Here is a 13,504-nt window from a genome sequence, read left to right on the forward strand (position 1 = left end):
TTGTAACTCTGAAGCAGGCGACGACTACCTTCCCGGTACAAAATAAACTGAGCATATTTATCCCAGCAGATGGAGAAGAGGAAAATCCCATTCTTTTACATGAGAATCATTTGCAAGACATTCTATTTTACAAAAAACAAAACACGAAGTACATACTAATAGCATATTGAATAGGTATGTTCCGCTGCATTCACGTTAATGCAGACATTATGCATGACAGATACGTCAATTAGAAGTGAGGTGCTTCAACAGAGCTTTGGTTAATGAAGATATCAGTTAACGATTTGAGTATTGTTTTATCAAATATACGACACAAAAGCAAGGATTATTTGTTTTCGTAGCCGATGTCTGTTACACCACATAAAGTGCATATTGTTTACAATGTAGGATAAAGTGCCACCGACCTACTCCAATACAAAATCTTAATTTGAGACGATTACGCATTCTTTCAAAATTCAAAACGAAAAAAGATATCCGTTATGCCATATGTTGAGGAATGTATATGTTATACAACCATTGTGATTATGGAAATTCTCTCATAATGAAGAAAAGTGAATATGTATTTTCTGCTACGTTTACGTCAATGCAGACATACTGTATGACAAATACGTCAATTAGAAGTGAGGTGCTCCATCAAAACTTTGAAGACAATGAGTTTATGATATGAGCTAATATATGTATTCGTTATCAATGTCTTTTAGACCACATAAAGTGCATATTGTTTACAATGTAGGATATGTTGCCACCAACCTAATCCAATGTAGAAAATAAATTTAAGACGTTTATGCTAGTGGCATTTTTTCAATATTGATAAATAGCCTAAACAGGGTAAGAGAGGTTATGCCAGTGTAGGCAAGATCTCTTTTAGGAATATTTATGTAATAGTTATTGATATTTGTCTAGAAATGGATACAAAAATAAAAAAAACACTGCATCAATAATATTACGCCCTCTCCACGCCATGACCTAGCACTTGCGTAATGAACGAGTTTCCCGGCACTGTGGTTTGATATCAGGTCAAATGTGGATAAACACTATCGATAATACTAAAGGATATCTAATTTATTTCAACGTCTGGAACTTTAGAGATATGTTGTATGACGGACAAACATTCCCAATACCATTACATCACGTTTGTAATATGTGTAAATGATACTTTCATTGCGTCACTTTCAAACCCTAAGGTACCAATTCAGGCATGTCTTTTTCATTTCCCTTATTTTAAACCTATTTAAAACTGATCTCATAAATGCATTCATTCCGTTCCACACCGTTTGGAATACATGGAAATAATTCATTCAACTGGCATAGGTTCCTAACATTTGGCGTATAAAGACATAGTTGCACATACCAATTTAATTTGCCGGAGGTGATTTTATCTCGGAGCCATCTACTTAACGCTTTCAACACCGTAGGCCAGAACACTGGCCATGAAGCCTCCAGTCCCCAGACACTGTAGGCCGGTAGACCGCGCAAAGCCGTAGTCACATCAAAATAGTATTTAATTGCATGAACATTCCTGTCATAGGATTCATTTATTATATCTATCACAATATCTGAAATACGTATTCCATTGCAATTAATCATTTTCTATCGATAAATTTAAAAGAATTCTTCACTATTTCCAGCAATGTTATTGAAAAGAGACTTCTTGGGCTCACACTTCGACAACGGATCCACATTGTACATGTCAAAGAGCAAAGTGAAGACTTTTCAAGCAAATCGTTCAATAGAGTATACAAAGTAATAAATACAATCAACCATCATATGTCAAAAAGTTGTCAAACTTACAGCTAAGTTATTATTTCCATATTTCCGTTTTCGATTTCTCAGCTCGGACACGATGTTTTAAGCGAAAATATATGCATGAGAAATCTTTGTTGCAGCTCGTAACCTAGTACGATACACCCACAAAGCTCCACATGTTTAATATAGATCGCGATTTCCTGCTTAAAACGTTCAGAATAACACGTATTAGCAAAAATCTGAAATTCATCATACATGAGGACGGTACTCTGAATTGAATGGCTGCCTCAGTTCACATGCTCAAATTTGACCAATCACGAAGCTTGTAGCAGATTTCAACAAGAAATCTTCAGCAGAAACCAATTTTTATCCAATTAAAGCGAGTGTTACAATTACGAAAGGACCCTAGGCGACGAGAGATTCTTTATTTCCTCCAGAAGTGAATCCGAAGATTATACATAATTAATCAAACATATTCCCCCAACTCATATTACCTGTACATATATACAATACAAGACAGTGGCACCAGTGTCATGCCATTCACACAGTACAAAAGGTTAGATCAGATGACATAATCAAGGTAAGGCTTTAGTGTAAGTACATAAGCAGAAAATATCAGTATAACAGATTCCCATGTAACTATATCATGCATTGTGAGAAGTGAATATCAGCACCAAAGAAAAATGACAACATAACTTCTTCATCTTGTGATTCCAACTGGACATAGGTTCCAACATCAAGCAGAGCAATAAAAGTTGAAAACAGTTCATTTATTTCCTGCAGTAGAGCTTCACAATGTAATATGATGTGATTATCATAATCAAAGGCATGCTTGTTACACAATAAACAGTCCCTGGAAGTTTTGTTTCGTGATGAAACTCTAACACAAAATGTTAAACTTGACCTCTGCTCTGGGTACAGATATACTAGTTGCCATAATATATGGTGAGTAAGCTTTGTGTGTATTAGCATGAAGCGTGCAAGACCTGCATTGACAATAACTTTTCTGCGCCACATATTTTCTTCATATTCAATGGTTTTATTAACCAGTTGCTTCCAGTTTCTCTTTGTAGGAAATACACCACAGCTTACATATGTACAAAGGTTGTTTCGTAGGCTTTACTTGTTAAGAACTGATAATAAATCTCCATATACATATTTAGGATTAGTTGGATTTGCCATGTATGCACAAAAAATATGTTTAACAAAATTGTTACAGGTTAAGTTACATAAGCGGCCAAGCAGCTGAAGTTTACACTTATCGATATAGCCGATCATTGTCCAAAGCCCAAGATTAGCAATAGTGGATTCTGATGGAGATCTTTTATCAAGTCCTTGTACAGTTCGTGCGAAATAGCATTGAGTATTTTCAATGACATTAATGTTTTGACCCTTAATATCAAAGAGCAGTTCGCAGACGTAAAAACGTTTTTTTAATATCATTCTTAACCTGATATTTACACTGGTAGCTGGATGTAGCTCAGAACTGTTGAGTCCCACAGATTTTAACGAATTCATACTTTGTCTTGCTTTTTGGCAACAATTTTTCAATACTTGATTTACATGACAGGTTATGTGTTAGTAGTATGTAGTAGTAAAAAATGAAATAGACAGGTGGATTTTATGAAATTTTATTTGGTCAAATTTTCGTTTCCTTGTTCCTTAATCTGGACTTTATGAATGCGTTACATTTAATTAAGTTGTAAATTCATTATTTCAATAATGTGATAAACATAACTTTTATATTTATAAACAATAGAATCAGACCTTTCAAATGGTGTATAACATGTAAGAGCAAAGATGTTTACAAGCAGATATTTTCTTTGATAAATGTTGGCTTCATCTATCACACAACTCGGTGGGAACTCGGTGTCACAGCAGTAAATGCTCCTGGATGACTGGTGTTGAAAGAGTTATATACAATGGTACTGCAAAGTATATTATGTGTTGTATTTTACCGAGGAAAGTCAATTAACTTGAATTGTTTCGTTTAGTCCCTCGGCATCCTTCATTTAGCAAGGGTTTTCTTATATTGATAATCCATAAAGTTTTTACTCGTCTCTCTTGACAGTCTCCTGTTCATATTTTTCATTTTTTTCATGTTTGTGTAAATACGCCAAGGACCAGTCAACCAGTGTATACACACGTTGAAATTATGTAGTCAGACGTAATGTCATTAGTGTCTATGTCCCCGAGCTAACAGAGTGAACCTAAGTAAAGAGTAATTGTAAGTAAGGAAAACGTAGCTCTGAGAGAGAGTGTAACTCCATACTATTAAGAGAGCCTGACGAATCCACAGTAGCAGCTTACACGATTAATTTAAGTAACAGACAATGGTGTTCCTGAAGTCAGTGGACATCTTAGGATTTTTTATAGCTTTAGAACAAGTTCGTTGTCAGTTTGTGTACAACATGGACAGTTGCACCAATGTGACATTCCACAGAAGGTCTGAGATGGATGATCTGGTGTTTGCCGGGAGCCTGATAGAAGAGATCAACCAGGTGGACAAGAGGGCTGAGTGCTTCTCTCAGTGTCAGTGGCGGGCGGTGTGTAACCTGGTCTTGTACAACCCGCTCACTAGGAAGTGTCGACTGCTCTCTGAAGGCTTAAGCAGTGAAGGTATATTCGAGAGCGGATGGCAGTATTATGGGGGTGAGTTTCAATGTGTACGAAGGATTTGTAATGAACACAACAAGGACATAAAAAACAACATAAGGATTGATTGGTATTGCATCATTTTTTTAAGCAGACGTAAATGCAAATACAATCCTGCCAACTTCTTTCAATTCCTTTCAAAAATACAAACGATATGAAAGGTGTATCATATAGTCGTCAAGGCAGTTAGTAGTACCTGTAGTGAAAGATGAACCGCTCTCGTCATTTCTTTCCAAATTAACAATATAAAGGGTCATTTATTCATATCTAGATTTGAGTGTATTTTTGCCTTTAAAAAATGTCTGAAAAGTTTAAATACAATTAAACGTACGACGAAACAGGTGTTAAAAGAACCCAAATCAAAGCGAAAAAGTGTCTCGCGCAACTGTCACAACTTTTTGGGCCAATAAATAAACAATAAATAATCTCTGAGGCTCAGACATATTTCAGACAAACCATGACATAAGGGACCTTTAGGGTCAGAAATCACCTCTTGACTTATATATATTTTAAAAACAGTATCTTAGGACCGGTAAACTGCAATTTATAAGCTTCATATATACATGTATATATGTTACAGAAATACATGACATCATGACAGTTGGACTCATTTTCTGAAAAGTCCCATTTTTACATGTATAACTGTTTATGAAATGGTTGCAGATTTTAGATGGCTGGTTAACTGAAAGTGGACATGTATGCTGAACTGTTTTGTATAATGCTTGTATTACATTACGAACTATCTTGAGAAAAATAAGATATTGGTGTACCCTCTGCACACAGGGATTCTTTTGCGGGAGTAACTTGACGTCAAACGTCTTTGTTATGTGATAGCACGGTTTCCCGGCAGGATAAGGCCAACGGATACCAACCTCAGTTGGTGGCATACGTGGAGAGAGATGCAAATATTAAAGGTCAAATAGGGACTTCTTTCAGTGTTTACATAACACACATGGGGTAAAAAAAACCGGTCGCCCTTGTCATTCGGCGATCATGTCAAAATTATCTCTCGTGTATCTTGAGAAACTTCTAGAATAATTGCTATCATTATAAACATAAAGTCTAATTAACTGACAATCAGTGTTTTACTGTGACGTAGCTAAGGTTTGTTAATAGTTTTGTCTTTTATGGAGGACACTAGACAAGCGGGATCAGTTTCCATAGCTGTGCTTGTAGACCTCTGCGGCTTGGAACCTGTTTCACAAACTAAAACAGTTTGATTTGGCCTTAATATGTTTCGTCTTGCTGCTGTTTGTACATCTGCCTGCACTGCGTAACGTTATGACAGGACAGGTCGACTGTCAATGTCTGGCTGTGGACGTGACGTCTCAAAGACTAGGGTTAGGGTAGTTTCAGTTGGAACTATTTCGGCTACTGCCACTGTCCGACTGACACATCACTTACCCTCTGACCTACATTCCAGGAAAACTTTCAATGTTTAAGTAATGTTTGTGAGAGATGGGAAGAGATTTTCGAGCACAGAATTGAAGAATGATATTATATTATACAGAGGTTATCACGCTTGTGTGTTTGGGGATGGTAAATGTCCTATATTAGGAATAAACACTATGTATGTAACTCGCCAAGGCTCGCTAAATATAATGTATACTGAACCAAATTAAAAACTTCACAATCATAAAATTTTAAAATTGTGACCAGTTATCATTGTGGGCCCTTTTTGTGTATTTAAACAGTAATGGCCGCGTATTGTCTTCAGATAACACCCGTTTTTGTGCACAGCACTATAGTGGCAAAAGTGTTTTTTCACGTGCAACTGGTCACGTGGCCATACTACCGCACGTGTTTGCAGCCATTCTTGTTAGCAGTCATTAACAAAAAAAGAAAAACACAAGAAAACAAAAGTCTTTACGGCCATTTGTCATGCCACGCCTTTCAAATGTACAACGTGAACGTGCCATCGGCTTGTTGCAGACGGGAACGTCCGTAGCTGAAGTCGCAAGGGCGATGGGTTGTAGTCGACTGACTGTTTATGATTTACAGACGCGTCTACAGCAAACGGGTACCACCGCTGATCGCCCTCGGCCAGGTCGACCACGAGTGACGTCACATGCAGAGGATCATCAGATTGTCTTACGTCACCTCCGTAACCGATTTTTGACGGCTACATCAACCATAAATGAACTGTTTAGGGGCAGACTGAGTGCGCAAACTGTTGGGTACTGTCTAAGAACTGCTCACCTTCAAGCACGACGGCCATACTGCGGGCCGATTCCGACTCAATTACAGAGGCGTCAAAGTCAATTGTGGGCACAACGACACTTACGATGGACTCAGAGGAATTGGAATCAAGTCGTCTTCAGTGACGAATCTTGATTTAATCTTCGAGTTGCTGATGGTAGGTTGGGTGTGTGGAGGCGCCGTCATGAACGTTACGCCCAGTGTTGTTTACAGGAAGATGACAGATTTCGAGGCGGAAGTGTCATGGTGTGGGGTGCTTTCTGTGGCAACGCACGTTCCAGGCTTCTTGTCATCCATGGCAACCTCAACGCTGCTGCTTACCGCGACCAGGTACTGGCACCAGAACTTTCACCTTTTATGGCAGCACATGGACCCGGTTTGATCTTACAACACGACATTGCCAGACCCCACACAGCAATTTTGACAAGGAATTTCCTTCAGATTGCGGGAGTCAACGGCATGGACTGGTTGTCAAGGTTTCCCGACCTCAATGCCATCGAACACGTCTGAGATGCTCTTGGCAGAAGTCTGCGCACTCTCCAAAACAAACCACATAATTTGCAAGATCTTGGCACCATTTTGCAGCAGCAATGGCGTCGTCTTCCCAATCATGTGTTCACAAGCATCACAAGGTCCATGCGGAGGCGTTGTGTGGCAGTTGTCAACGCACGTGGTGGCCATACACGCTACTGAACTTGTGTGCCATCAGATTTTCGTGCTTGGGACTTATGATTTAAACTGTTGATGTTATTACGGAATACCGTAGGTGCTTGGAACCAATTATGGTTACCACCGTTAATTAAAATCCTTCTTTGGACATTAATGATTAAAAATTACCTTCTCTGATACATCTGTCCGTTGTATATCATATGTGGGATTACTTTTAAAAATGTGAAGTTTTTAATTTGACTCCTTATACAGAATAATTATATATAAGGGTTTTGTAGCTTTTATTTATTGATAAGGAGAGAAGGTTATTTATAAAAAAGTGTGTCTACATTTGACAATGACTATGTTGAGCTTGAGGTTTGTGTTTTTCACGTGCCTGTTTCGAGTGTGTTAGTTTAAGAACATGTAAGATAATTTTTATTCAATCAGAGAATGCAGATCATTTGCTTGACGTGTGGCAGCAGCAGAGTTGTGCAGCGTCTGGCAGCATCTGTTATTCATGTGATGTCCAATTGCTAGAAATTGTATTAACATTTTACATATATGGTATGTACTTATTTGTAGATTTGAAATGAATGCTGTATTGTGGTAGCGTAAATAGAGTTGGTATTTCTGATAGGGCAACAGTTGATGCGTGCAGGCCAAGAATAGTATTACCTGGGTTGAGATTGGGGTGAAATAACATTTCGATCTGAAAACAGGGTAAACAATTAACTGCCTGTGCATGTGTTTCGGAAGAGTTTTCTTGTTTTCGTGCTGTTCTTTCTCAATGCGATATCAATTGATATATGTGAAGGTAAATCCACAATCTTTAGAAAGTCTACAAATAAATGCTGAAGCAGGACACGCGCTCTTTTGTTATGGGGAACACATGGAATCATTACTATTTAATAGTGATTCACAATAACATGCGAATTCGTACAATTGATTTCTTGTGATTATGGAAAATGTTTATATATATTTCTTTTTCATGCAAGATATGAAACATATCTGTAAATCTGATACCAACTTCAGTATAGGAACACATCAAATGTCAAAGGAAACATCGTTTCACGTTTTCCTTCAGCAAAGTTGGTTAATTGGTACTCAGCAATACTACAGCTATATGACGGCGGTCTGTAAAATAATCGAGTCTGGACCAGACAATCCAGTGGTTGATATCATGAGCATCGATCCACGCAATTGGGATCGATGACCTGCATCAACCAAGTCAGCGAGTCTGACCACCCGATCCCGTTAGTCGCCTTTTATGACACGCAAAGTCAGCTTTTATGGTAAGCATGGGTTGCTGAAGACCTATTCTACCCCAGATCTTCACGGGTCCCTTCAGCAAAGTAAAACAACGGAAAAGTTGCTGTGAACACCCATTCTAAAAAAGATAAATTTCGATTTCGAAAGCAGGATACTCGATGCACCTAACCGTAACCTATTGGAACTACTTCTTTAATACAGCTTAAATTTGAAAACAGATATGACTAGAGCAATAAACACTCCTCAGTGTGAGTAACGATTTGCCCCAATGTCCCAGCTGTGGGTTAACATTATGTAAGGTATCTCATTGCTTTACTTAAGTCTAAATGCATGTCATGTATTTTCTTGCTGGGTCAATGACACTTGATAAGTAACACACATCAGTTCCTAATTGTTAAACAAGTTGATGTGACAAATAAAATTCAAGGTTACGTCACACGTGCACAACCTTAACATCGTGAAAAAGATCCAATAGAAATGATCCGAGACAGTGTAAGAAATGATGCAGCTACATAATACCACTACCTTCCCCTGTTCATGTAACGATGGATACCAAGGTTGTCGACGTGACAAAGTCAGCCTGTTGGCATGTGGGGAGGCAACAGTAGCACAAATCATGGTAGATATTAATTTTGTCAGTAGCGAAACAGAAGGAGGTATCAGGTAACAACCAGACAAGAGTTTGTGATGGCCGCCATCAATGCAGGGAAGTGCTGTTTCTTGAGCGACAGATGACACATTTCAAAATGTCGAGTTTTTTCCCCAATCTTGTTGTGCAAAACAAAATTCAATCCTGACTTGGCACAGGTTATACATAACGTATAGTTGCTATATAATTACATCAGAAGCTCGAAGTTCTGCTCCTCCCCCACAGCTGCCTGCGATGACTACAGATTGGCAAATAGCCGGGAGGGCGTCGACGTCATCGACACAGACCCAGCGGAGATGTGCAAGAGCAGCTACTATTCAACGTCTGACATTTCCTCTTCCTGTTTTAGAGGAGCATCCTGGAAAACAGTAAAAATAAAGTGTCTTTCGTGTTATAGTCTTGCTGCCCGTCCGTCGATGGTAAGATATGATAAAGTTGACATTCTTACAAATCCCTTGATGAAGGGTTTGACTATTACTGGTTGATCATATTTCATTTTGAGCATAGTAGGGTTACTTACCATTCTTGACATAGTCGCTATGTCGACTGTCTTGATGTCCGTCCGTCATTGGTAAGATATGATAAAAATTACATTCTTATGAAACAATCTTATTAGTGTGGTGAGCCTGGTAAGGCTAGAATGGCATCTGTTGGTGAAGGGTTTGACTATTACTACTTTGGTAGGCATTTAGAAGTTAGAGTACTAAGTAAGGATAAGAATTAATGGATGAACAACTTCTTTATTACAATTAAGAGCGACGATTCGGTGTAAGTGAAGTGATAATTGTGTAAGAAGTTGTTCATCCATGATTTCTTATCCTTACTTGACTATTACTTGTTTATCAGTTAGTTTTATCATAGTAAGTACAACTGCCAACTATATGTTATTACTCATTCTTGGCACAGTTGCTTTGCCAACTGTTTCGGGTTAAATAATAATATGGGTATTATTGGGATGGTTAATATGACAATTGCTTATCATTGATCATTTTGTTTGGGAAACATGACATTCATCGCCATAATCGTCATATTTCAAATGACAAAATATTTGGTACAGTTTCATTGACAAATTATTTTGTGCATGTGATAATGTCACAATTAGGACGATAACCATTCTGTAATAATCTCAGGATCCAACGGTCTCCTACGTGGAAAATCTGGACTTTGATCTCGACTTTGGAATGACATTGAAGTTCAGAGTATCCGGAAGTGAAACACGATTGTAAGTGTCTGAGTGCATGCGTGAGTGAAAGCTTATTGCTTGACGCCATATCAACCACAATAACAGTATTCGTGGCGAACAGATGAACCTTTTTGTTTTCAAACAAACACAAAATTGTCACAATAACTGAATATCCTTACACTGAACCCATGTCCACCACCACTTGCAAGCTCACAAGTGAATATCCTTGTACTGCAGCAACCAGGTGTGGCTGATGCTTCCCAATCAAGACGTTGTCTACCAGTTGTCATTAAGGTGGGACTATCCCTACGTTGGATTCTATAAAATTATCTTCAACACTCGTCAAGGAAACGCATGGGGTGCTGAGTTTCGGACCGACTTTATCCCAAAGAGTTCCGACAACTATGTGATTGAGATATCCATAACAGAGACGTCTTTCCTGGTAGGTTTATTGTCATGTGTCACTGAGCAGAAGGAGGTATGGGTGTGTTAAATGTTTACACTTCTTTAAACGCCTTAACTGCTGACTTTGGTGTCAGAACCTGCATCGAAACGTCACTATATGCAATAAACCAGAAGTTGTTATCCATAAAGTTGTACGTTTTCTTACTTACTCACCAACTACAAGAATGACAGTCCAACAGTTAGTGTTACCTGTTGAAATATGTATGTCATGAGCAGAAGAGATGAGGTGAAAAGAGGTTTAACGTCGCGTCCAATATTATTGCACTTATATAGATACGTGAATGCACGTGTGTGTGTGTGTGTGTGTGTGTGTGTGTGTGTGTGTGTGTGTGTGTGTGTGTGAGGCTGCGAGTACTTGCCCGCAATAATGATATCGATGCTGTTAAACTCAGACTCGGTGTACTGCCACCCAGCCGACCAATCCTTGTCTTAGTCTTTTGTATGCCGAGCGCCAGACAGGGTAACAACATGTATCATATTTTGGTATGACCCTGCCGGGGATCGATCCTCAGACTTTCTGCTGTCCGGACGGACGTTCTACCGCTAGACCACTAGTCCACGGAGATGGTTCCAGATGATGAAACTTGAGTGTGTTAACTGTTGATCTACACAAGTAAGTTTTGATTTAAGGATGGTCGTTGTGTGTGAGGTATTGAGATACACCTTATTTAAGGAATTAGTAGAACTTACCAGATTATGTCACTAACGAATCATGTTTTCAATGTATTGTTCCCTAGGTTATCTAATATTATATTTTCCAGACGTACGTCGATGGAACTTTGTGGATGACTAACCCAATCCGCTTTCCTCTCAGCGGTGTCCGACGTATCGAGTTTGATGGATTCACTGCCCTCCATGAATTCAACATCGGGAAGGCAATGTGTTGAAGAAGATGAAACACCTAAATTCGCTAATTTTAAAGCAGTTAGCTGTAAATTTCTGTATCACATTTGATGGACAGACAAACAGATTGTTTTTACAGATTCACCTCATATTAAGATGAATGACGTGGTAAAAAAAACATCATATAGTCACCCGTCTATGGATTATGAAAATACAATTGCGACTTGCAACAACAATTTACATACCATGATATAAAATAGATTTGCGTTGATGTAATAAAAGTTTGCGGGTGTTGGCAGCTCAGAACATTACATCGGGTTTAGACAGAATAAAAGACACTTTTTAAACGTCAGAATAATCATTGAAAATATCATCGACTTGAATACATTCTTAATAATGGCGCTCTAATTTCATTATAAAGGGCACAGTGTATCAAGAAATAACATTCATGTTCCACACACTCTTTACAATTAAAACACACCCTCTCTTCCAAAGGCAAGTTTTTCGTATCTTCCTGTTTCTACTCTTAAAGGCACTACACCACAACGCAGTTGAGCCAGTGAACTTCTTTGTGACCAGGGGAGGGAACTGTATGTACTACTCAGCTCCATGGATGAATTTAAAATGTTGATGAATCCTCAGTTAATTTCTTCCATTGCCACGTTGACTTTGCAGCTGCTGCACTTTACTTTTCCAGTAGATTTGCATGTGTTTGACAGATGCTTCGGATACAATATATTTGATGTTAAAATAGTTGTCCAATGGAATGAAGTGTTCTTAGCATGAACATGGACATTCCAGTTACGTATTTGCGTGACAGTCCGCCAAGTTGGTTCTTTACAACACAGTCTCTCGTAGTTCCTCGTCACACTGTCCATTGTGTACAGGCTATTGGTTCCCATCCCATATCACCACAGACTGCACTGTTAAGAACAAACTTCATTAATCTTAGAAAATAGCTGTACAGTGGTTATGGCTGGAAAATGAGGAGTTCCCGAAATTGGCGGGCCGTATTCTAATGTTGCCCAGACCATCGAGTCATAGAGCTACGTAACTGTTCCATATCGTAGACATCGTAGCATTTTACTTTTCGATATCAGGAGACCAAGAGCTCTATTGGCTGAGCTTGCCGCCGCTTTTACCATCCTAACGTAATCCAGGTGTATGTAGGCAACAGTCCTAAATTGTTGTTACTGTTAGCAACGTTGATATTGGTAGCACCGCACTTGAAAACTTGAGTTGTTCGTTGGACAGAAGGGGTTCTGAAATGAACTACCTTTGATTTTGGTCTGTACACATTCGATTAAGTCTAACACATGACTAAACGGATGTATACAAGGATACTATGGTGTTGTATATCTTCCCCTTTATTCCTAGACTTTGTATTTTTCCCACGGCTGATGTCTATCAATACAATCATATGCTTTCTTGAAGTCAATAAAGGCTGTGAATGTTTGTTTTCTCATGATTTTCCTTTTTTTCAATAATACAGGTAACGCTTAAGATGTGGTCAAGGGTTGATCTCTTCTTTTGAAATCCATTTTGTTCCTCACACAAAAGATGGTTGTGCTCTACATGCTCAGCCAGTCTATTGTTTAATACACCACAGAACAGGTTATAGGATGAACTTGCAAGTGTTATTCCCCTGTAGCTCAAAGGGTCACGTGAGTCCTCTGTATTTGATTTTGGATTCGTGATACTCTTCGATCAATCACCTGCTACGATTCCACGTTTAAAAAACATATTAAACTGTCTATTCAAAAAGAAAATATGGTTGTCATTATTTAATACTTCAACTGGTATTCTGTCATTACCAGGTGATTTACCATTCCTAGCTTGTATTA

General features: G+C 38.5%; 1 protein-coding gene across 1 annotated transcript; it reads left to right on the forward strand.

Moving 5' to 3' along the window:
* Positions 1-4,011: 4,011 nt before the first annotated feature.
* Positions 4,012-12,382, forward strand: LOC124124940. The gene is made up of 5 exons (XM_046488231.2): positions 4,012-4,398; positions 9,395-9,588; positions 10,300-10,391; positions 10,590-10,794; positions 11,579-12,382. The coding sequence occupies exons 1-5, from the start codon at positions 4,080-4,082 to the stop codon at positions 11,702-11,704; spliced, it is 936 nt and encodes a 311-aa protein (XP_046344187.2). The 5' UTR covers positions 4,012-4,079; the 3' UTR covers positions 11,705-12,382.
* The last annotated feature ends 1,122 nt before the right edge of the window (positions 12,383-13,504 follow it).

Source organism: Haliotis rufescens, unplaced genomic scaffold, assembly GCF_023055435.1.
Source record: "Haliotis rufescens isolate VD_foot unplaced genomic scaffold, xgHalRufe1.0.p SCAF_14, whole genome shotgun sequence".
Lineage (NCBI taxonomy): Eukaryota > Metazoa > Mollusca > Gastropoda > Lepetellida > Haliotidae > Haliotis > Haliotis rufescens.

Bases quoted from the DNA above. Each gene is read 5' to 3' on its own strand.
- LOC124124940 (XM_046488231.2), top strand. From the start codon at position 4,080: ATGGTGTTCCTGAAGTCAGTGGACATCTTAGGATTTTTTATAGCTTTA. The intron at 10,392-10,589 runs GTAAGTGTCTGA...CTTGTACTGCAG, and splicing joins TCCGGAAGTGAAACACGATT to CAACCAGGTGTGGCTGATGC. The intron at 10,795-11,578 runs GTAGGTTTATTG...TATATTTTCCAG, and splicing joins TAACAGAGACGTCTTTCCTG to ACGTACGTCGATGGAACTTT.